This window comes from Chroicocephalus ridibundus, chromosome 1 (genome assembly GCF_963924245.1).
Source record: "Chroicocephalus ridibundus chromosome 1, bChrRid1.1, whole genome shotgun sequence".
NCBI classification, from domain to species: Eukaryota; Metazoa; Chordata; class Aves; order Charadriiformes; family Laridae; genus Chroicocephalus; species Chroicocephalus ridibundus.
The window spans coordinates 110,045,219-110,068,042 of NC_086284.1; the positions used below are offsets into that span (position 1 = coordinate 110,045,219).

Sequence of the window (22,824 nt, forward strand, 5' to 3'; positions counted from 1 at the left end):
TGTTGAAGGCAGTGCCTTGTCTTCAGCAATCCGTGTGGTGGCCCTGTCAGTGACCCGTCTGTCACTGGGATACCTGCTCGGCTGTGCTACTGGTTGAACGAGCAATGGGGAAAGCAGCAGCCACATCCCACAGCTCGTAGGGCCCAGGTACCAGGGTGGGCACCATGGGACAGGCAGGAGGGAGTCCTGGGACTGGAGATGCTGGAGGAGGCAGCCACACTCTTAACCACCCTTAAACTCCAGATATCATCAGATATCACGATACTATCCAGGTATCACAAAGAAGTCATGTGGTGCTTTCAGAAAGCACTATATTTACTGGATTCAAACCCCTTTTTTTCTTGCCCTTCAGAGTTATGTCTGGAGAAAGAATCAAAAGCCAAATGACAAAATAATGTTGTTTTTTTATTTTCCAGTACTTTGTCTGAGAAAGACGCATGCCTTTTTCCTAAAAAGGAAAAAGTAATTATCATCTTCAACTAGTGAGATTCTCTAGAGTTTATTCAATATATACAAGATGTGGAATGAACAAACTCACTTATCAGCTGCAACTGAACACCAATAGGCTTATCTGCGGACAGGAAAAATGTTCTAAATATATATTTATACAAGGTAATAAGCTAAGTGACTCTTAAAAGACTGAGTTTATTCAGTATGGAACTTTATCATTGGAGAAGAAAAGTAGGAGAGTTTATTTTACTAACTAAGGATTACTGAAGCATACCAAGGTAATAAGAACTACAAGGCACTATCTAGATTTTTTAGAAATCAACAAATTTTATCATTTTACTGGAAAATTTTGCAAGGAAATTTTATTGTACCATGTTAGTTTTGCATTTGAGAATGTTGTATTTACTCCCACTCTTAAATAAACGCAGATACACGACTCTCACATAAATAACCCTTTGGCTTTACCTTTGAACAGGTATTATCCTCTTTTACATTAAAAAAATAATTTGTTGCTGTGAAACAGCAACATTATCGTATTACTAAACTGTACTTCAGTTTTTTAAGCCACTGTTTTTTCTATATACATAGAATAAATATACAGGTGAACAAAGAAACCTAAAAGATACAAAAAATTTCACTCTTCTTGCCCTAGTGTTACTTCATTTTCATATTTAATGTCAGAGTAGCACACTTTCTGTAGTATCACAGAATCTTCATGGTTGGAAGGGACCCTTAAGATCATCGAGTCCAACCAGACAACCTACAATCTCTGCCACTAGAGCATGCCCTGAAGTGCCACATCTAGACGTTTCTTAAATACCTCTAGGGATGGTGACTCAACCACCTCCCTGGGCAGGCTGTTCCAGTGCCGGACCACTCTTTCAGTAAAGTCATTCTTCCTAATATCTAACCTAAACCTCCCCTGCCGCAACTTCAGACCATTTCCTCTGGTCCTGTCATTATTCACCTGGGAGAAGAGGCCAACACCCACCTCTCTCCAACCTCCTTTCAGGTAGTTGTAGAGGGCAATGAGGTCTCCCCTCAGCCTCCTCTTCTCCAAGCTAAACATGCCCAGCTCCCTCAGCCTCTCCTCATATGACCTGGTCTCCAGACCCCTCACCAGCCTGGTAGCTCTCCTCTGGACACGCTCCAGCACTTCAATGTCCCTCTTGTACAGAGGGGCCCAGAACTGAACACAGTACTCGAGGTGAGGCCTCACCAGTGCCGAGTACAGAGACACGATCACTTCCCTGCTCCTGCTGGCCACGCTATTCCTGATACAAGCCAGAATGCTGTTGGCCTTCTTGGCCACCTGGGCACACTGCTGGCTCATGTTAAGCTGGCCATCCACCAGCACCCCCAGGTCCTTTTCTGCTGGGCAGCTTTCCAGCCACTCTGCCCCAAGCCTGTAGCGTTGCTTGGGGTTGTTGTGACCGAAATGCAGGACCCAGCACTTGGCCTTATCAAACCTCATACAATTGGCCTTGGCCCATCGATCCAGCCTGTCCAGGTCCCCCTCTGTAGAGCCTTCCTACCCTCAAGCAGATCAACACTCCCACCTAGCTTGGTGTCATCTGCAAACTTACTGACGGTGCACTCAATCCCCTCATCCAGATCATTGATAAAGACATTAAACAAAACTGGCCCCAAAACTGAGCCCTGAGGGACACCACTGGTGACCGGCTGCCAAGAGGATTTCACTCCATTAATCACAACTCTCTGGGCACGGCCATCCAGCCAGTTTTTTACCCAGCGAAGAGTACACTTGTCTATGCCATGATTCGCCAGCTTCTCCAGGAGAATGCTGTGGGGGACGGTGTCGAAGGCCTTACCAAAGTCCAGGTAGACAACATCCACAGCCTTCCCTGTGTCCAGAAGGCGGGTCACATGGTCATAGAAAGAGATCAGGTTGGTTAAGCAGGACCTCCCTTTCCTAAACCCATGCTGGCTGGCCCTGATCCCTTGGCCGCCCTGCACTTGCCAGGGGAGCTCACTCAAGATGATCCTCTCCATGATCTTTCCTGGTACCGAGGTCAGGCTGACAGGCCTGTAGTTCCCCAGATCCTCCTTCCGACCCTTCTTGTAGATGGGTGTCACATTAGCCACCCTCCAGTCATCTGGCACCCGCCCTGTTGACCAGGATTGTTGATAAATGATGGAGAGAGGCTTGGTGAGCTCTCCTGCCAGCTCCCTGAGTACTCTTGGGTCAATCCCATCTGTCCCCATAGACTTATGTGTGTCTAGGTGCAGAAGCAGATCACTGACTATTTCCTCCTGGATTATGGGTGGGTTGTTCTGCTCTCCGTCCTTATCTTCCAGCTCAGGAGGCTGAGCACCCTGGGGATAGCTGGTCTGACTATTGAAGACAGAGGCAAAGAAGGCATTCAGTATCTCAGCCTTCTCCTCGTCCTTGGTTGCAACTTTCCCCCCAGCATCCAGTAAGGGATGGAGATTCTCCCTGGCTTTCTTTTTGTTGATGTGTTTATAAAAGCTTTTTTTGTTGTCCTTAATGTTAGTGGCCAAGTTGAGCTCCAGCTGGGCTTTTGCCTTCCTAATTTTCTCTCTGTATGACCTAATGAGATCTCTGTACTCCTCCTGAGTTGCCTGTCCCTCCTTCCAAACATGGTAAACCCTCCTTTTATTCCTAAATCCCATGCGAAGTTCCTTGTTCATCCAGACTGGCCATTTTCCACGCCCTTTAGGCTTGCGACACGTGGGGACAGCCTGCTCCTGGGCCTTTAAGATTTCCTTCTTGAAGAGCATCCAGCCTTCCTGGACTCCTTTGCCCTTCAGGACTGTCTCCCAAGGGACTCTCTCAACCAGTGTCCTGAACACATCAAAGTCTGCCCTACGGAAGTCCAAGGTGGAGGTTTTGCTAACCCCCCTCCTTACATCGCTATGAATTGAAAACTTGACCATTTCATGATCACTAAACCCAAGATGACCTCCGACCACCACATCTCCCACTAGTCCTTCTCTGTTTGTGAACAGGAGGTCCAGCAAGGCACCTCCCCTGGTAGGCTCACCTATCAGTTGTGTCAGGAAGTTATCTTCCATGCACTCGAGGAACCTCCTAGCCTGCCTGCTCTCTGCTGTGTTATATTTCCAGCAGATACCCTGCTGGTTGAAGTCCCCAACCAGAACAAGGGCTGGCAATTCCGAGACTTCAGCCAGCCGCTTATAGAATACTTCATCTGTCTCCTCATCCTGGCCAGGTGGTCTGTAGCATATTCCCAGCACAACATCTCCCTTATTTGCCTTCCCCTTCAACCTTACCCATAAACACTCGACTTTATCATCACTGGACTCTAGCTCTATACAATCAAAACACTCCCTAATGTACAGAGCCACACCCCCACCTCTCCTTCCTTGCCTATCCCTTCTAAAGAGCTTAGTAGATTGCATACAGCACAAAAACTGACCAAAGACTTCTCTATATCTGCACAGAACATAGTTTCAAGAATTCACAGAGAATATGCAGATTGTATCAAAGTTGCATGAATATAGGAAGAAAAAAGCAGGATTATCTCATGCCTTTTAGCTAAATCTGAAAGTAACTCTAATTTTTGGGAGCTTTCCACAAGAAAAAAAAGTAAAGCTAAATTTTGTTTCCTATGATTCTTGTAATCTTCCTCAAAAAAAAAAATACCTCTGAAACCTTTTCTTTATGACACCCTATTAAAGTTCATCTGGGAGAAGGACTGTCAGTAAGAGAAGTGTCTTTGTGGTCTCATTCTTATTTAGGGTTGGCAAACAGACTTCTGAAAAGCTGCTTGCTTATCTGTAATTAATGTGCCAAAATAATACAGAATTGAGAATAACCTAATGTAAGGACAAGCTTGTGCCACGGGTATCTGTGGAAAAAGCCAGGCTCTGAGATCAAGAGGAGAGCACATTTGGACTTTGTCTGATAATGTCCTGAAAACTCTGTATATGTCCTAATTCCTTTCCTGCCATTTCCCTTTATTCATATAGGTTACGAGCCTTGCTATCAATGAATGCAGTAAGAGCCACAGTCCCAGCTCTCCTAGTCCTTCAGCAATGATGCTGAAGAATCAAGGGGCAGACCCTTTGCTACAGATGGATATGAAATAATGGGTTTCTTCATAAGACTTCTTTGAAGAAAAAGCAAAAAACATCCCCCTATTATCAAAGTAAAAAAGTGATAACTCTAAATGCTCTAAAGTGGGAAGTGCAAGGATGAAAGCTGCACGTGAAATCACAGCTCATTTCCTTCATCTGTAATGCTGCAATTCAAATTTTGTTAACATGATCACCACCTTGTTGTTTTTTCCCAGAAGCTCCGTCTCATTGACAGGACAGAGTGCACAGTGAAGGAGGAGCTGCTCGACATTTTAGTCCTCACCACTGGGTGAGTGACTATGGCTTATTGCCAGAGTACACATGTGTACATAACAGTGCAAACATCCAAAGGCTAGCACTGAATTATGTAGGACTCTAATCATTTAGAAGGAAAAGGGACCACACCTCTCCCTGTAACTAAAGATTGGATTGAAAGCATGACTCCAAGATGTATATGCAGTTTTATGGAGAAGATTTACAGAGAGTCCTTTGCTCATTGTCTTGTTCTTTTTATTCCCAGACAGTTTTTAGAAATAAACTCTTTTATGATTCCTTTAAGTCTTTGCACACACTCCTCCTTGACACCAAGTAGTCAGTTATGAGCAAATTCAGGTATCAAAATACCCCTGTCATGATTTCTGTCATGCAGGAACATTCAATCCACTGAGGTGAGTGGCTGGCCGCTATTGACCTCAATTCCTGTGCTGCGCCTCCCTTTCATGGGAAAACAGCTCGCTTTCCATCCGTAACACCCGCATCTGCTCCCCTTCCCCATGTGTTTCTCAGGTGGCTGAAGTGCCCCGCTCACTCTGTTCTCACGCACTGTTTCTGCTTTTCTGTGACTGTCCCAAAACGTCAGTCTGATGACCTCTCCAACTGGACAAACAGGTCCTTGCTGGTTAACTGACCAAGCTTCTTCACGGTACTTATCTTCCAGTCAGCTCTTGCACAGGGACACGTTGCCAAACAGCACATGCAGTTGCTGAGCTGCTGTAGGGCTTGTGTCCATAAGCCATAAGTTGTGCTGTATGCTGGTCCAACACAGAGGTTGCATCAGTGTCGAGGCTCAACTCCATCACCCACACCAAGCTGAGGAAACCAGGTGGGACAGTATAGAGCAGGGAGGAGAAGGTGAGGTGCTTGCGATGCACAGTGGCGGCAGCGCTGTTTGATAGGTGCCACTGCAGCCCCTAATACGTGTCTGTTTTGTGGACCCCGGTAACAGCTTGCCACTGTTGTGCACTCAAAGCAGGAAGCCTCCTTGGAGCCACCCAGAATACAGATGTGAAGGCCTAATCTGTACCCAAGGGGTCATCTGAAAGGGTAACAGAGTTAATACCTTGAAACTTTGTGTTAAGACTTCTTTTTTTCCTAAACTGTTCCCCTAAATCAGTTCCCCTAAACTGATCTGAATTTGAGGATACCATTCTTCTTGCAGATGCTTATGCAGGGTTAAATAACTCTGAAATCAAGTACTATAAAGTGAAAGAATTGAACAAGTGAAAGTTTGTGTACAATCCAACTCCTAAATTACTTCTTTAATTTGCAGCCCTCTACATCTGTGTCAAAAGAAATAATTACCTCCTTACAGGCTGATCATTTGTACAAGAACATACCTCTAGAAAACAATAGAAAAAACAGCAAGAAACCAAGAAATATTTATCATTAAGACCCGTCAAATGTGAATGAAGTATGCCATGCAGAGTAGTAAGCTTTCCTGAAGCTGTGAATTTTTTTTGTTCTAGTTAATTTAGTCCCTGCGTTTAGGTAATGACCTACTCTGAATCTTTTCTTTCTTCTTTTGAAGGGGACTTTTATCTGCTGTAGCGGAGCTAGTTCAATGTGTTAATGGAAATCTGCAGTTGTGCCTTAATAGCTGGCAAATCAGTTGACATTTTAGTGCTCTTCTCCGAGCACACTGAGAAGTCAAGTTTTCAAGCTTCTTTTTTTTTTTTTTTTTTTTTTTTTTTTTTTACAGCTTTCACTCACTACTAATTTCTTAACTACAAAGCAGAAATAATTCACCAGTGAAAAAAAATATGTCAGAATAGACCACGTCGTATGGCAACAAGAGAAGTACGGAAACATTAATTATGGGCTATTTTTCCTTCTTCTAACATCTTTGCAGCAGACAAGCCTCCACTGTTAATTCTAAAGCAACATTTACTATTTCAACTGTATAAATTGAATTCCAATTTTTCTGTCACAATTGACTAGAAACAAGATTTGTAAGCAACTCTATTGGAATGAATCAGGCTAACATACCACGCAATGTGAATAAATATAGGCAAGTTAGGCTTTTATAACCTTTCCACAAAAATCTGTCCTGTGCTGCTTGAGAGATGAAAGAAAACATGAGGGAAGACATTGTTTCACCACAGGGTATTCAGGAAGGCAAAAAAGAAAAGCATGTTATTGTATTTAGTCCTCCCTTCAGCGTGAGACCAAAGATCTCACTAATTAATTCAATAAGATGTAAGAACTCATTCTTACCATTTTCCCTTACAAACGCTCAGATAAGTTGAGGTTTCAACCAACCCTATCTGGCTATCCGCAGATGTGAAGGTGGAGTGCTTATACCCTTCATTCATGTAGTGTATCAGTTCCTTAATCCTTGACCCACCATCCCTCACCCAAGCAGAACAGCCCAGACCCCAGTCAGAAGCAGGCAGAGAAATAGCCAAAAACACACACTTGGCTCGGTGTCATGAACCCACATGAACTTTTTCATCAAGAATTGCTTTCTTGCCTGCTGAGGGAAAGTACTGTGTTGAAGCAACAACTAACTGACAAAGACTGTTCCCTTTTTTCCCCATTGCAGAACTGCAACATTGGTTCTCCCCAGTTTCATGAATAAAAGTGTCTCCAAGTTTGTTCTACCTCTCCTGCATACACCAGCCATACAACAAAGCTCTGGCCCTGTTCCCTCAGCCATAGCAGCTCTAGTTGCCTACTGCAGAGAAACTGAACTGTCTGAAATCCCCTTGCACTCAACGTTGTCTCACCGCCCCATTAGCTGAAGAAAGCAAGTGTACAGTACTTGGTCTAAGAAGTGCTAGCTACCATTTCCACCCACATGGATCAGTTTTCGCCCTTGAGTGTCACGCAGCAGCTCCATAACAGAATGTTTTGATATCACCATTAAAGCAAAGATAGCTTTTAGTTGAAATACCCAATACTTAGTTAAAACATTTCTGTAGATAATTCTGCAGGAAACAAACCAACCAACCAAACAAGAAACTCATTCAAGAAAAGGAGAAACAAGCAAATTCTCAGCTGGTATTTAAATCAATTATGTCTCCATTATGTTTTAATAACGATGCTTCATTAAACAGAAATAATAGGTTCCTTTAGGTCTGTCATGACAGAAGTTATCGCAAAATGTCATTTAGAAAAAAAATTACCACTAAAGTACCCAGCTTAAATACTCATTTCCCTGACATCATCAGGCTCAGTCCGAACTACACCCCCATGGGCCACAAGGGGCACAAACATGAGTTAGCTGGAGGTTTTGGAGATGTCAGGTAGAAGATAAGCTCCCTGCTGGTAAATCGCATCCCTCTTCCTCTTGGACGTCATAAACTAACCTACAGTCCAGGTTTCACTACCATTAGGATCCACCTGGACTAGTGGAGAACAGTAGCTGCGTGTGCATAGCATATGGGATGAGAGAACAGAAGAATGCACAAAGCCTGCTGTAGAAAAGTCCATTATGTTTTCACACTGTGGATTTTTTTCTTCCCAAGATAATGGATTCAGCAGAAAACACAGATGAGCATGTGCTACAAAGGAATGTGGAATATTTAACATTAGACAGAGTTCCAAAGGTCAGCGTAAGGCTGATGGAGGCTTCAGAAAATAAAGTAACAAAAAGACACAGGGACTTAAGTGAAAGTGATCATGAAATAATAGCAAGATAGAAATGTACATAAATTAACAAAAATATTCCACTGGCTAGATAACATTTCTCTGCTTGTGTTACAGAGAGTCGTCTTGGTCCTGAGCTTGTGTGAGCACATTGACCTCAGAAGCTGTACAACCAGCATGCAGGACACTGGGCACAATTTGTTTTCACCTCTTCCTGTGTCACAGGCTGCTTCACACCAAATCCCAGTAATGCACTTCAGAATGTGTCCAGTAAAAGGCTAAAAGGTATTAAATTTTCCTAATCACATTTTGATTCCAAGCTGATTCATCTTGTCAACTGACCTCTGTATCATCCATTTTGATTGGGTTCAGCTGCTGGCCATGTTTTGATATATTATGTTACTGCTGGTGGTGTTTTACAGTATCATATTTGTGTCCATCTACTGAATTTAATTTGTTTTTTTGATGATTCATATTACTTTAAAAAAATAGTGCTGTGATAAGATTTCATAATTGTGTTCTGTCTTCATTTATGGTAAAAGCAAATTGCCATCTTCTCTCCCAAAGTTTGCAATACTGAAGACACATCGTTCTCCAGTTGAGTCAGTATTCAAATAGCAGATGTTGCTCAGCTAATGCTCCTGAGCAGCTTAAGGAATTCTGTGTGCTAACAAATTTGCCATTCAAATACAAACTCCTCTACAGACCATATGCCAGCCTGTATCTGTATTAATTTCTTCATAACTAACTCTTCCATTCCTGATTAGGTACTATTTTTCCTCCCACCCTTCTAATAAAGTCTGCAGAGAGAAAAGAGATATTCATTATTGATTTATAATTTTTTCTGGATTAGGGGTTATGCCTAATTGTCATAATACAGTTTCTCTAAAGCAATGTTTCTTTTGTGAAAAACTTTCAAAGGTTACAAGTCCCTTTTAAGGGCTTATATAAAATAACTGAGGGCCACTGTTGCCTATTAAGTAGCTGTACTTCAGGTAGATATGTGTACAGTCAGGCAGTTTGTATACATAATATCATATGGTCGTCAGCATGTAGAGAATGTCCAAGGTGGCTTAATAGAGGCTGGCCCCGACCTCTCTTAAGCAAAACGCACCTATTAGCAGACTTCTTGCAATATTTGTCATAACAGAGTCCCTTTCTTGATAAATCCTTAGGCATTAGCACATAAAAATTATAGATAGCACATATAAAAGGATAAGTAAAAGGCAAATTCTTTCTATTCTCTCTCAAACACAGGCCAGAATCTATCTTTAGCCATTAACCATCCCATAGTCTTGTGAATTAGCAAAGATGATGGTAGAGGTCCTCAGACACCAGCCAAACAGTCGTCTCTAGGATTAATGCAGCTCTTGGAGAGAGAAGAAAAACCAGGGGATGATGGAAGCTGTAAGTAAAAAGTACTGTATTGCACCATTCATACAGAGATGTAGTACAGTTATGCAGAACATGAAGCTACACAAGAAATATCTGTCCTAGTCCAGTCATTGTCTTCTTTATTCAGTTCATTTACAGGTGAAAACTCAATTTCAGCAATATGTCAGCCTTTACTAGTTATGCTGTTCTGTTGCCAAGTGCTTTCGGGGACAAGGAGTTGACCCGGTTATTTCTGAATAACAACTGTTCTCAATAGACCCATAATAGCTACACTTTTACAACACCGAGCAATCAGAAATGAGACAGTTCTATTTGAAAAGGAGCATTGGGCAGTGCTGATTTGAATATTAAAGAATATTACTTATCACTAACACCTGGATTTTGCCATCTGGCTGAATGCAAATGCAATTAAAATGAAATCTGACAGCTTCACTGCATATTGCAGCAAGATAGCTGGTTAGTAAAATAGGTGATGAAAAAATATACATATCAAAAGCTGATGACAAGTATTAACCTAAACAGAGTATTTTTGGTGAGGTTTATTAAAGCCTCTATGTGCTCAGAACCTGCACTGTTCTAGGTCTTGGGAAGACACAAGCAAGGATTCTTTATCTTGCAAAAGATGGGTAAGTTTTTCATTGTGTTGAATACAGCACTGGGAGGATTTGTCTTCCCCAGAGCAGGCTACAATTTTGTTTGGACTTTCAAAATCAGGAGCGACCGGCTTGCTCTTGATGTACTGGGAACTGGAAAAATCTGCCCTCATGCAAGGGTGCCATCTTCACCAAGCAGCAATAGGTTTATTCAGTCATTTCACAAAGAAAATAACACACACTTATTTCTTATAATTACCTTCTCAGCCTTGGCACACATGGCAGGGATCTCAGGCCACTAACAATGGAGCTGTAAAGTAGCAGCTTGATGTCTAAATCTCATTAGAAGCTAACCAACACTTCACCTTTTATAATTACCCTTGCAAGAAAACATACGATTACAATTACATAAATCAATACAGGGTAATTGTCTTCAACTGTAAAATGAATATCCATTTTTATGACAGTTTTAATCACTGACTTGAGTGATGTGTCAGTATAAAAAAAATATCTATGAAGTATTTCCCAAGTACTACTTCTCCTCCCCTGGTCAAATCATTAAAGCCCTGACAGATTTCCTTTCTTCTAAGTGAAACATACCTACTTCTTGGCATCAGCTCTGTTTCAGATATCTAGCACATCATAAATTTAAAGCCTGCGATCCATTTAGCTTTTCCTGTAATAACTGCTTTCCTCTCTTCTGATCATGTGAACTTTACGGGTATACATCACAGGGCTGACCATGGCAGCCAGCCACTTGCTTCCATAAGGGGCCAGTGCAAAACTGCACCGTCCTAGGGGCTCGTGCAAAGTGCCAACATGGTTGCCAAGACAACTCCCTAGAAATTGCAAGTTGCCTTCCTTTTTCCCATGTTAAGAAGGAACTGAGACCAGCGTCAGACCTATATTTTTCCCTCATCCGTCTTTGAGAGGTCTAGCGTCATTGTGACTGTGACTAACACGGGCTCCTTGGCATCACTGAGCATGAGGAGGACAACGCACTTGGAAACTTAGCACTGGCACCCACAGGGAGGTTAGTCCTGTGTTTCAGAGTGGCACAATATGCACCTTCCCGATTGGCGATGAGGAAAAATGTCACCATGAGCACAGGACATGGAGCACAAACATTTTCTTTTGCATTATGTACTCAGGACCTCAGTTTCTCTAACAATGAATTATGTTTCTTAGAAAAAAAATGCAAGAGTACCCCAAGTATAACACTCTTCATGGATATAAATAACCCTATTCACTTCCGCAGACACAAGCAGGGAGGCCAATGATAACACCCAAATGTCAATGGAATCTAATCAAGCCTATTCAAAATAAGAGGAAATATGATGTGTTAGAAACATCTACACATCTACAAGTCTGCTCCAGGATGTGGATTATTTACCCAGGATTTAAAAAAAAAAAAAACCACACATAAAAAAAACAAAAAACAAAAAACCCCACACAACAAACAAAACACTGCTGAAGCTGTTAGCAGTGGTTTTGCTTGACTGTTTTCATTTTTCTGAAGTCTTACACACACTAACATAATTTTCTTTATATATCACAGCCTAAAGACATACCAAGTGTGTTCTGTCATTTCAGCTGTTTAATAAAAAAAAAGCATAAATACTGACACAAACAGAGACAAGAATGGCAAATCAATAGTTTTTGTGTAGTTGTGAAGACCAGAACAGATTTCCCAGGTACTTTTAAGACAGACATAATATGGCAGCTAGTAAGTTGTTGTTAGCATGCTGTGGAACAGACTTGACAAAAACTGTAGAGTCGGAATGGCTTAAATATAACATGTGCCAGCCTAGAGAAGCAAGGAATATTCTTAATCTCTTCTCCCAAACCAGGAGACATTTGCTCGCATACTTAATTTTATATACATCAGTAGACTCCCTCAATAGGATTTCTCACAGGCATAAAATTAAGCAATTCTGGGAGTTTCTGCTGATTGCTCATTTTTTACTTTTGTATCTAGAAGGAAACAGTTCAATTAAAATATACTCATCAATCATTATCCAGAGCAAGCATCATCCATTCTCTTAGTCTTTTCCAGTGAAATTTGAATGTCTTTTTCCAAGTATATGTATTTTCATGAATTTGTTACCAAGATACCTGTATTTCCCACAGATGCAAGTAAAATTTATGTAGATATGGATGTGAAGTTACGTTAATTTCCTTGGTTTATGGAAGTTTCCTGGGGTAGAACACCTTACACACATCTCAGTACAGGAGTGCAATAAACTGCCCGTCTTTTGCAGTACGGCCCTGGTTCCAGTGGGGATAGGATTAATTTTCACAAGGAGCTGGGATGGGCCACAGTCCAGGCTGACCTAAACTAGCCAAAGCAATATTCAATACCACGTGATGCCATGCTCAGTATACAACTGAGGAAGCTGTCCAGGGGGCAGGAATCACAGCTCAGGAGCAGGCTGGGCTTTCTGGAATGTTGTTGTTTTCCTCTTTCCTTCGCTGTTCTGTTAAACTGCCTTTATCTCAACACACGAGTTTATCACTTCTAGGAGAGGGATCAGGATTATTATTTTGCTCTCCTGTATAATATCAACTTATAATATCATAACGTCACTGTTCAGGCAGTTATATTGGTGTGTTTATGTGCTATTGCTGTCCCGCCTGTACCTCAGGTGTCCTCTCTCAGGATTTATTAGTATTCACACTAACATTCACACCAAGAGCTTTCCTCAGCTCTTCCACCTCCTTTTTCTCCTTGGAGCCAGGTACAACAGCTTTTGAGGATTTTGAATATCCTTGGGATGTTCAAACCAGCATGGTTCTACGACTGTCTCCTGAATGTGTTTCAGGTCTTGTTAAGGGTTAAAAAACTACTTAAGAATACCACCCAGAAATCTGCCCTGAGGCTGGATAGTCATGGGTAGCATTGCATGTAGGAGAATATGGGCAGACATCTATAGAACTTCTCCAGTGGTTTGGAACTTCACTCACGAACAGCTACAGGACCCTGATAAACTGTTGGATATTTGAAAGGAAAATGCTGCAGTTATTCCAGAGAGTCACAACTTATCTCCCTATGCTGGGCCGTGAGAAATGACAAGTCTTTGAACAAATTTAACAGGAAATAGTTCACGCCGTAGCCCTAGGGTCAGTTCGGGCAGGGCAAGATGCTAAAAATGCGCTCTACACCACAGTCAGGGAGAATGGCCCTCCCTGGAGTCTCTGGCAGAAAGCACCAGGGGACACTTGAGGTCAACCCCGAGGGTTTTGGAGTTGGAGATACAGAGGATCTGAGGCCAGTTACACTCCAACTGAAAAAGAGATATTGGCAGCATACATGAAGGGTTTCAGGCTGCTTTGGAAGTAGTTGGTACAGAAGCACAGCTCCTCTTAACACTTCGATTGCTGGTGCTGGGATGGATGTTCAAAGAGAGGGTCCCCTCTACACAGCATGCAATAAATGCTACATGGAGTAACTGGGTCACACTGATCACACAGCAGGCTCAACTGGGAAACCCCAGTCACCCAGGAATTCTGGAAGTGCCCATGGACTGGCCAGAAGACAAAAATCTCAGAATATCACCAGAGGAGGAAGAGACACATGTGGAAGAGGCTCTACCATATAATAAACTACCAAAAAATGAGAAGAAATATGCCCTGTTCACTGATGGGTCCTGTTTTATTGTAGGAAAACATCACAGCTGCTGTGTGGAGTCCTACACAATGAGTTGCAGAAGCCACTGAAGGACGAGGTGAATCAAGCCAGTTTGCAGAGGTGAAAGCCATCCAGCTGGCTTTAGACATTGCTGAATGTGAAAAAATGGCCAGTACTCTGTCTCTACACTGACTCATGGGTGACAGCAAATGCTCTGTGGGGGTGGTTACAGCAGTGGACGCAGGGCAACAGGCAGTGCAGAGGCAAACCCACGTGGGCTGCCCCATTGTGGCAAGATATTGCTGCCTGGCTAGAGAAGCTGGTTGAAAAAGTACATCACGTAGATGCCCATGTACCCAAGAGTCTGGCCATTAAGGAACATCAAAACAACCAGCAGGTAGATCAGGCTGCTAAGATTGAAGTGGCTCAGGTGGATCTGGACTGAGCTATAAATAATTCACCCTTATGTTGCCAATGCGCCCATGACACCTCAGGCCACCAAGGAGAACATGTAACTTACAGATGGGCTTGTGACCAAGGACACTGTTGCACAGGTTATCCACGATGTGAAACATGCTCGGCAATCAAGCAAGCCAAGCGGTTAAAGCCTCTCTGGTATGGAAGACAATGTCTGAAATATAAATACAGGAATGCCTGGCAGATTGATTATATCACACCACCACAAACCCGCCAAGGAAAGTGCCATGTGCTTACAATGGTGGAAGCAACCACTGGATGGCTGGAAACACACCCTGTGCCCCATGACACCGCCCAGAACCCTACCCTGGGCCTTGAAAAGCAAGCCGTGTGGCAACATGGCACCGAAAGAGAACCAAGTTGGACAACGGGACTCATTTCCAAAACAGGCTCATAGACACCTGGGCCAAAAAGAGTGGCACTGAGTGCATATATCACATCCCCTGTCACGCACCAGCCTCTGGTAAGGTCATATGATAAAATGGACTGCTAAAAACTGCATTGAGAGCAGTGGGTGGTGGGACCTTAAAACACTGGGATACACTACCTGGCTAGTTAACACCAGGGGATCCGATTGAGCTGGCCCTGCCCAATCAGAACTTCCATGTACTGTAGAAGGGGATAAAGTTCCTGTAGTGCACCTGAAGAATATGCTAGAGAAAATAGTCTGGGTTAGTCCTGCCTCAGGCAAAGGCAAACACATCTGAGGGACTGCTTTCACTCAAGGACCTGGGTGCACTTGGTGGGTGATACAGAAGGATGGGGCGATCCAATGCATATGTCACGGGGCTTTGATTTTGGATGAGAATAGCCAATAAATCAAACTATACGATGTTAATTGCTAAATAACACTGCCACTGTATATTGTCACTACTACAATTGCTATATGCCATATCAGCAGTACTACAGTAAGAATCACACAAAGTAATGAGGGATGAACTTCATTGAAACCGAGTAAAGTGCAGTGGTGATGGGACCAGAACTGGCTTCAGCAACTAGCACCCAACAACTTCCTTGAGATCAACATCTTCAACCCGGAGACTGTGGGCATGGGCCACACCAGACATACCAGCTATAAACTCCAGATATACAGCATGCAATGGTCCAGCACCACACACCATCTCTCCTGCCCTGAGACACTGTTATGACAGATGGAGTCCAGAGACATGGATTAAATGAACTCAACAGACATTTTAGAGGGATGGCCCATAGACCAAGGGAATGATATCTGTATGTGTGTATATATATATGTACACACACACACACATATATATATATATCAACGATAGGAAAAAATGGTGGTGATCATTTGGAAAGTGTAAGATCTGGGCATGACATGGATGGTATAGAAAAAGGGGTGACTAATGTCCTGGATCCAGTGGGGACAGGGTTAATTTTCACAAGGAGCTGGGACAGGACACAGCCAGGACAGCTGATACAAACTAGCTAAAGGGCTGTTCAACACCACATGATGCCATGCTCAGTATATAGCCAGGGCAGCTGGGGGCAAGAATTGGCACTCAGGAGCGGGCTGGGCTTTCTGGACTTTTGCAATCAGCGACCAGTTGTACATTGATCATGTTTGTATATTCTTTTATCATTATTGTTGTTGTTTTCCTCTTTCCTTTGCTGTTCTGTTAAGCTGCCTTTATCTCAACCACGAGTTTTGCCTTTTTCTTCCAATTCTCCTCACCATCCCACCATGTGGGAAGGCAGGTGGGGGAGAACCAGCAAGCAGACCTGTGGTTCTTTGTTGCCAGCTGGGGCTAAACCACAACAAGTAGTTCCACAATTAAAAGAGAAAGCAACAGACAAGTCCTTGCTCATTCACCTTCTACTAAAAAAGAAGTGGGAAAAGACAATCTACATGGGACCTTAGAATTGTTGACAGTTTACTTCAGGCAAAACTAGAAGGGACCTTTGAGAGGAGGAGAAATAAGTTAGAATTTTTTTCTCTTAGAGTAAATCATCCTTTATAAAAAGCCATATGGAGGTAAAGCATGCTTGATTAATTCACATCACATGTATACAATCCCATATGGGAAGAAACTGTTGAGATACAGAGTGGGATTCATCTCATTAAACTCTACTCACTCACAATGTACCTGTCCCACCCTGTTCCCGAGCTGGCCCACTGACCTCACTGTGTAGACAACTGAGAGAAACTGGTGTTTTTAGGGTGTACATGCAGTATTTTCAAGATCTATGTTAAAATGGAATTAATCCCACACTAAAAATACTGATTTTTTTTTTCCTTCACTGCCTATAAAGTGAGAGTAGAGTGATCAGCTGTATACTGCAGCTACATTTAGATTTAGAGTCATGCCAGCTATTTAGTTAGGACTCAGTATTGCTTAAGATTGCTTGGAACTGAAGGTCCTACTGTCTGTCAATGGTGGGATTGGGGACTGCTTCAGCAAGAGACTCAAATAATTTCTGACTAGTGAGTGACAGGTATGAGTATGGGATTACACTGCAGGAACGAATATCAAGTCATTGCTTCATCTTACTTATTTCACATTAGTAATATATATTTCTTTTTCTGATCCATGAAAGATTTGCAAAGAGAAAGTAGGTATGAAAATCAGTTTTTAAAAAGTGCTGTAGAGAGCACTTTATGAACCAAAGCATGTTTTCCCGCAAACATCTTATAATAAAGAAGTTTGATCCACACAGAATCAGACCTGAACTACAGAGAAGTAGAGTCAAAGCACAGAACATGACTTCAAGAGGGCAAGAGACTTTTTTGCACCTAGCTGCTATACTGGGACAGCACACCAGCCATGTCTCACTGGGAGCAAGAAAAGCCATGTGAAAGACAAACGGACTATCCATACTGTCTCACATGTTATTTGTCATAGCTCCCTCCATGGTAGGTATTTTCTCTTGGGCCCATTAGCCAAGTGGGGTACCAGGGCTTGGCAATCACAAGTTTTAGAATTGCAATGCCTTCCTCTATCTTTGAGGAAGACACTGAGAAGGAGAAGTTGTACTCCTGGAAAAGCAGCATGCTCACCTGAGACAAAAAAGCTAGAGTTTTTCATCATTCTTTCCTTGGTCCCCAAATACAGCCACAGTCTGGCCAACCTGCATAGCTCTCCCCCATAGGCAAGGTAAACTTCATAGGGTCAATAGAAGGGGATCACTTCTACTAGAGAAATCTGATTCCTGAAACTAATTTAAGTGCTTTGATATTTCTACCCTGCTATTGAAGGGCACATCCACCATCACACATCTCAGGTTATCAAAACTGTGTTCTCATCTGACTCATAGCAGTTTACCTAATATAAAGTGTCTTTCCACGAAGTATTATGGAATTCCTTGGTTAGGAGCAAGGTGTGTTTAGTAGAAACATGTATTATATCCAAGAGTCATCACCGCATTTCACTTTCAGAACCTAGATCATCGATTTGTCCCCAAGAAAAAGATTGCTCAGAATAAGTGCGTAAGGAGAGGAATTAATAAAAGGGTCCAGGAGAGTTAACCGCCCAACCTCTCTTGCATTTCTCAAAGTCTCAGCTTGAGTGATTACCAAGACCTATAACAAACAAAAAGACCACGTGGGCATCCATGTCCATTAAAAGCTTTTCTAGTATGGAACTGAATGCCGGGCATTCACAACAAAATGTTGTGTTCAATACACAACTGCTGCATATGTACCCTGTGGATGAGACTGTTTTTTCAAATTAAACTTTCTCAAATTCTGAGATACAAATGTAGCTAAAAATTAACAGTCCATGCCCCTGCCCCACCTCCCCCCCCCCCCAAAAAAAAAAAAAGCCTACAACAGTAGAAGGTTTCATCTACAGAAAATACTTAAAGTCTGACAGAGAAAACTCAGGTGTAATAAGCAGGCTAAGCCAATTGAACTAAATTAAATTGTGCCTTTTGAGAAAGGGTTTGTTATCTCTATTCAATTCATTACCCATGAATATACTTCTTTAATTATCTTACTTTACAATATTTTATGACCAACTCAAATCCGGTCATAAGCTGTACGAATGAACATATCCACATCCTTAAAGGCCTCCTAAAAGCAAATAAGCCTATAGTTTAGGGGCAACTCTTGTTTCATCACCCACCAAATGTTTTTCTTCAATTAGTGTTTTACATATCCAAATACTTTCACACCAAAGTAGATAATATTGCTTTAAAATACCATATCAGTATTTAATCTGCTATTGATGCATAGCAATCACAGAGCAAAATTTAGCAAGCCATAGAAATACAAAAATACAGCATACAGTAATCATTAAAGTATAACGTCTATGATTAATGCATAGGCAGTTAAATGATTAGTAATAAGATTAGCTTGCATCTTTCCTGCCCAATAGATACTTAAAGTAATTGCATCTTTGCAAACTGCATTATCATCACTTCGTGTTCTTCATGATGTCATGGGGCAGCAAGGCAGACTCAGCAGTTTCTCCTGAGCCTGCTTTGATTTATTTTTTTTTCTTTAAGAATCAATTCTGTGGCAACACTAGATATTCTGATATGGAGGCTAGGAGCACTGCTCACAAAACATCCATCTAACTACATTAAAAATTAGAAAGCATTTGGATTACTTCTCTTTAACAATTCCCAAATTAAAGATGACAAAGAAACAACACCTACATGTGAACTGTTTGATGCAAATATTCATTTTAATTATATCCTAGGAAAATTAACATACTTGGAAAAAGAAACAAAAACCCTTTACCTAAGGAAATGGCATTCTGAAAAGGTAGATCCTTCCTTCTCTGCCCTCTTGACACTGTGGTCAAAATGGTTGCAATTTTGCAATTATTGCTAGGTCTTCTGCAAACTTACTGCAGTAAATGGGAATCTTTCCACAAGGTCCAATGAGCACTCAAGTCAGTTTCAGGAATGGTTTTTATGTGGGTGATAGGAATTATATATTTAACTTATTTGGAATGAAAGCAGTGAGATTCCATTTATTGCAGATTATCATGACTGAAGTACAAATTAGCAAATTTTCAGAAACAGGTTTAAGATGTAGACTTATGATTTTAAATGTAAACCTCTTTAAGTCCAAACTGTTAGTTCTTATACAAGATAGACAAGCTAGATGGAAGTCAGACGGACAGCACACACTGTCCAATAATCCAATTAGTACTATTGCTTGTTTGAAAAAATGCCAAAATATTACCAGTACTAGACCTAGATCCGTGTGCATGTGGCAGGATAGAGGCGTGGTCCTTGCGGGGGGTGGGGGGGAAGAGTTCTCTTGACAGTACATGAGAATATTCTGGCACAGGCATACTAAATGTCTTTGGCTGTTACTGTCTAGAGACTCTTTATCTAATGAATACAACTTCAGCTAATACACCTGATAATACATAAATGGTTCCCTCTCTAAGTGCCTTCAAATCCTCTCCTGTGTTCTACCAGCCAAGTATTAGCTGCATACAGTGACATGAGACTCATCACATGCTCTGAAATGCTTCAGGGAAATATGGGGTAGTGCCTGTATTCTTCCAAAACCCCAAAGCCTTATATGCATCTAGGAACAGTCTGACTAAGCAGTATACACCTATTACACATTTTTTTAAAAGCTGAAACTCAACTCAGTTCACTACATGTGTCTCTTAAATGCAGAAGCTTCAGCTAGAAGATTGGGTTTCCTCAGCCACACATGGGCTCCTGTACTGAGACTGCTAATGCAAAATGCATCTCATGGATGAATAATCTTCGCTATTCCTTAAAATAACAAAGTGTTATATAGTATTCACACAAATTGTTAAACTAAGAGCTTTGCTGTATCATATATGACTGTACAATTCACAATATAAGAGAGGCAGATGAAATATTTCAGTGTACACTTCACCAGGCAACCTTTTGCAAAGTGTTGGAAGTACTGCTACTTAGCTATTGCTTCCTGGAAGCTAGAGTTTCACCAAAAGCCCAACAGCACATTTCAGTTCTGCACATGAATTTGCTTCAAATAAGACATCACCAAAATGGTCAGTGACTGTACTCCATCAGCAAGTAAGAAAGTTACCTTAATTCAGCAACCAAGTGTTTGCTATCAAAAAAACTACAAAGAAGTTTTCTTGACATGCTGCTTCTACAGCCTCTGAAACAATTGTATCCAAATAATTTGCATTTTTCTGGAATCAGTTTGTACAGAGACACGTTCCTGCCTGCATATACAGAGATTTACACACGTAACTTGTTAACAAGTGCAGTCAAGTGTGTAAATCTTGGTTTCAAGATAAATGTATGGATGTGCTTGCACACCCAACATGCCTCCAAGAGCCTGTTAGCTCTAGATAAGGGGTTTGCCACAAAGTGCAATTAGAAATAGCCTTTTCATTAAATTTAATAGCTTCTGAGCTGCACCTGTGTGCTAGAAATACACAATGGAATGGTACATCTCTTAAATTAAACCAAAGCTCCAATGTTAGATATAGATTTCTGAAGTATTGTCTTCCTCTTGCGTTTGAGGCTTGTAGATATAGCCACACGTAACAAAACTACTTATGCCGTATGCTCTTAAGAGTTTGCTTTTTCCTCCCAACTACAGTACAAAGAAGAAACATTCCTGTAGAGATGCAAAGAAATCTCAGTGTATAACTACTCCTCAGACAGACTCTAGCAAGTCCCTGCTTTATCTTTTTAAACGATTAAAACGGAGCTACATTACGCAGGCAACGAAATCTAGAAATCCGCCAGTCCGAGACAACACCGCACGAGCAGGAACTGACTTGAGGCTGCTGCAGAAGTTTGACAGCCAAGCTTTCTGCCCCCGAAGCCCCAAAACGAGAGTCCCTTCCAGCTCCGAGGGGTGCGCTGGCCCCCGGCAAGCCCCGCCGGGCCCCCGCTCGCTCGCTGCGGCCGCCGCCGGGGGGGCTCGGCACCCCGTTCCACAGCCCGCCTCCGACACGCGGGTCACCTAACGAGTGGGTTTGGTCCCCGCTCCTTCCCCTCCGGGGCTCCTGCTCCCCTGAGCTCTGACTCGCCGCACCGGGACCGGTAGCCGAACCGCCCCCTCTCCCGCCCCGCCGCGCCGCACACCGGCCCCGCGCACTCACCGCTGAGGACGCGCCCGGCGACCCCCCCGGTCCCGCACAGCACGACGGCGGCCACCAGCGCCAGCCCCAGCCCTCCTCCGGACCCCATGGCGGCGACCCCGCTTGCCGGCTCCCCGCCGAGAAGCGCTGCGAGCACTCAGGGCAGGCCGATGCCCGCCGGCGGGGAAGGGGGCTCTCGCCCGGCCCGGCTCGACTCCGCTCCGCTGCCCGCCACCGCCTCCCCTCCGCCCCGCCGCCCTGCCTATATCTGCTCCCCGCGACGAGGGCTGGCCCAGGCGGGCGGCAGGGACCGCCCCCGCACCGCCCCCCGCCGCCCCCCGGCAGGCCCCGACGGCGGCAGGACCCTGCCCCAGCCCCAGCCCCTCCGTGGGGGCGGGACGGGTGCGGGGGGAGCCCCCAGGGGGCAGCCGGGGTTGCGGGGGGCGCCGGGAACGCGGGAACAGACACCCGGGGCAGCCCGGTTTCGGGTGGGCTGAGGAGCGGTGCCGGGCATCGTCCGTCCCTCCCGGCCGGCGGCGACGGAGCGGGCAGAGAGCGGCAAAAGGGCGCCGGTGCCCGGCGGAGGGAGCCGGCCCGCCCCCGTCGGGGCTGTCACTTTGCGCCCCGGACTCGGGGGGCTCGGAGGGGGCGGCTAGCAAGCCCCCCACGCTGCCGGGTCATTCGGGGCTTGTAGCTGTCTTCCCGGCTGGTGAACGTAATGGAGACCCCAGGCCCGTGTGGATTTCATATCTTAAAGGCTTTATAGACTTCCCTGGTGTGTGTTTTCCCTGGCAAGAATGCAAACGTACTGTTGCCAAACTAAAAAAATGTATAAATATGTATGTATATATACAGGAAAGTCCCTTTTTCTCACTGCCGTAGAAGATACAGTTGTCAAATTCACATTACTGTTGCTCTGAAAACCGTTGTGGTAATTCTTTTGGACCTCTTCAAAGGGCCGCTTTGAAGACTTTGTTCTTCAGAGTCATGTTGTTGAGTTTTTTTCTGCAAATACAGTTTGTAGATGTCTTTTATTACTTGTGTACTTGTGAACGCTTTGTTTTTAAATAGGACAGATCATTATAGATAGGTTTAAAGGACATCTTGTATGCAAATTATTTGGTGGTTTGCCAGTCAACTTCTTTCTCAGAACTCAGATGGAGATCATATCTATATGGCATATTGGTAAGTCATTTTCCCTTTGCATGTTTGTAGCCAGGTTTTGAAGTCAATACATCTCAGATTACTATGGATTTTAAAACACTTGATAGATTTCCTAGCTGCCTTAAAGATACTTGAGATCAGTTTCTTACTA

The 22,824-nt window shown here is 43.3% G+C and overlaps 1 protein-coding gene across 2 annotated transcripts in view; it reads right to left on the reverse strand.

The window, feature by feature from the left end:
- CHODL (chondrolectin) overlaps positions 1 to 21,724 on the reverse strand; it is a 34,362-nt gene extending 12,638 nt beyond the window's left edge. For both annotated transcript variants that reach the window (XM_063356471.1, XM_063356395.1), the window contains exon 1: positions 21,531 to 21,724. In XM_063356471.1, coding sequence (XP_063212541.1) covers positions 21,531 to 21,618 — 88 coding nt within the window. In that variant the 5' untranslated portion in view covers positions 21,619 to 21,724. The remainder of the gene's footprint in view (positions 1 to 21,530) is intronic.
- Between the last annotated feature and the right edge of the window lie 1,100 nt (positions 21,725 to 22,824).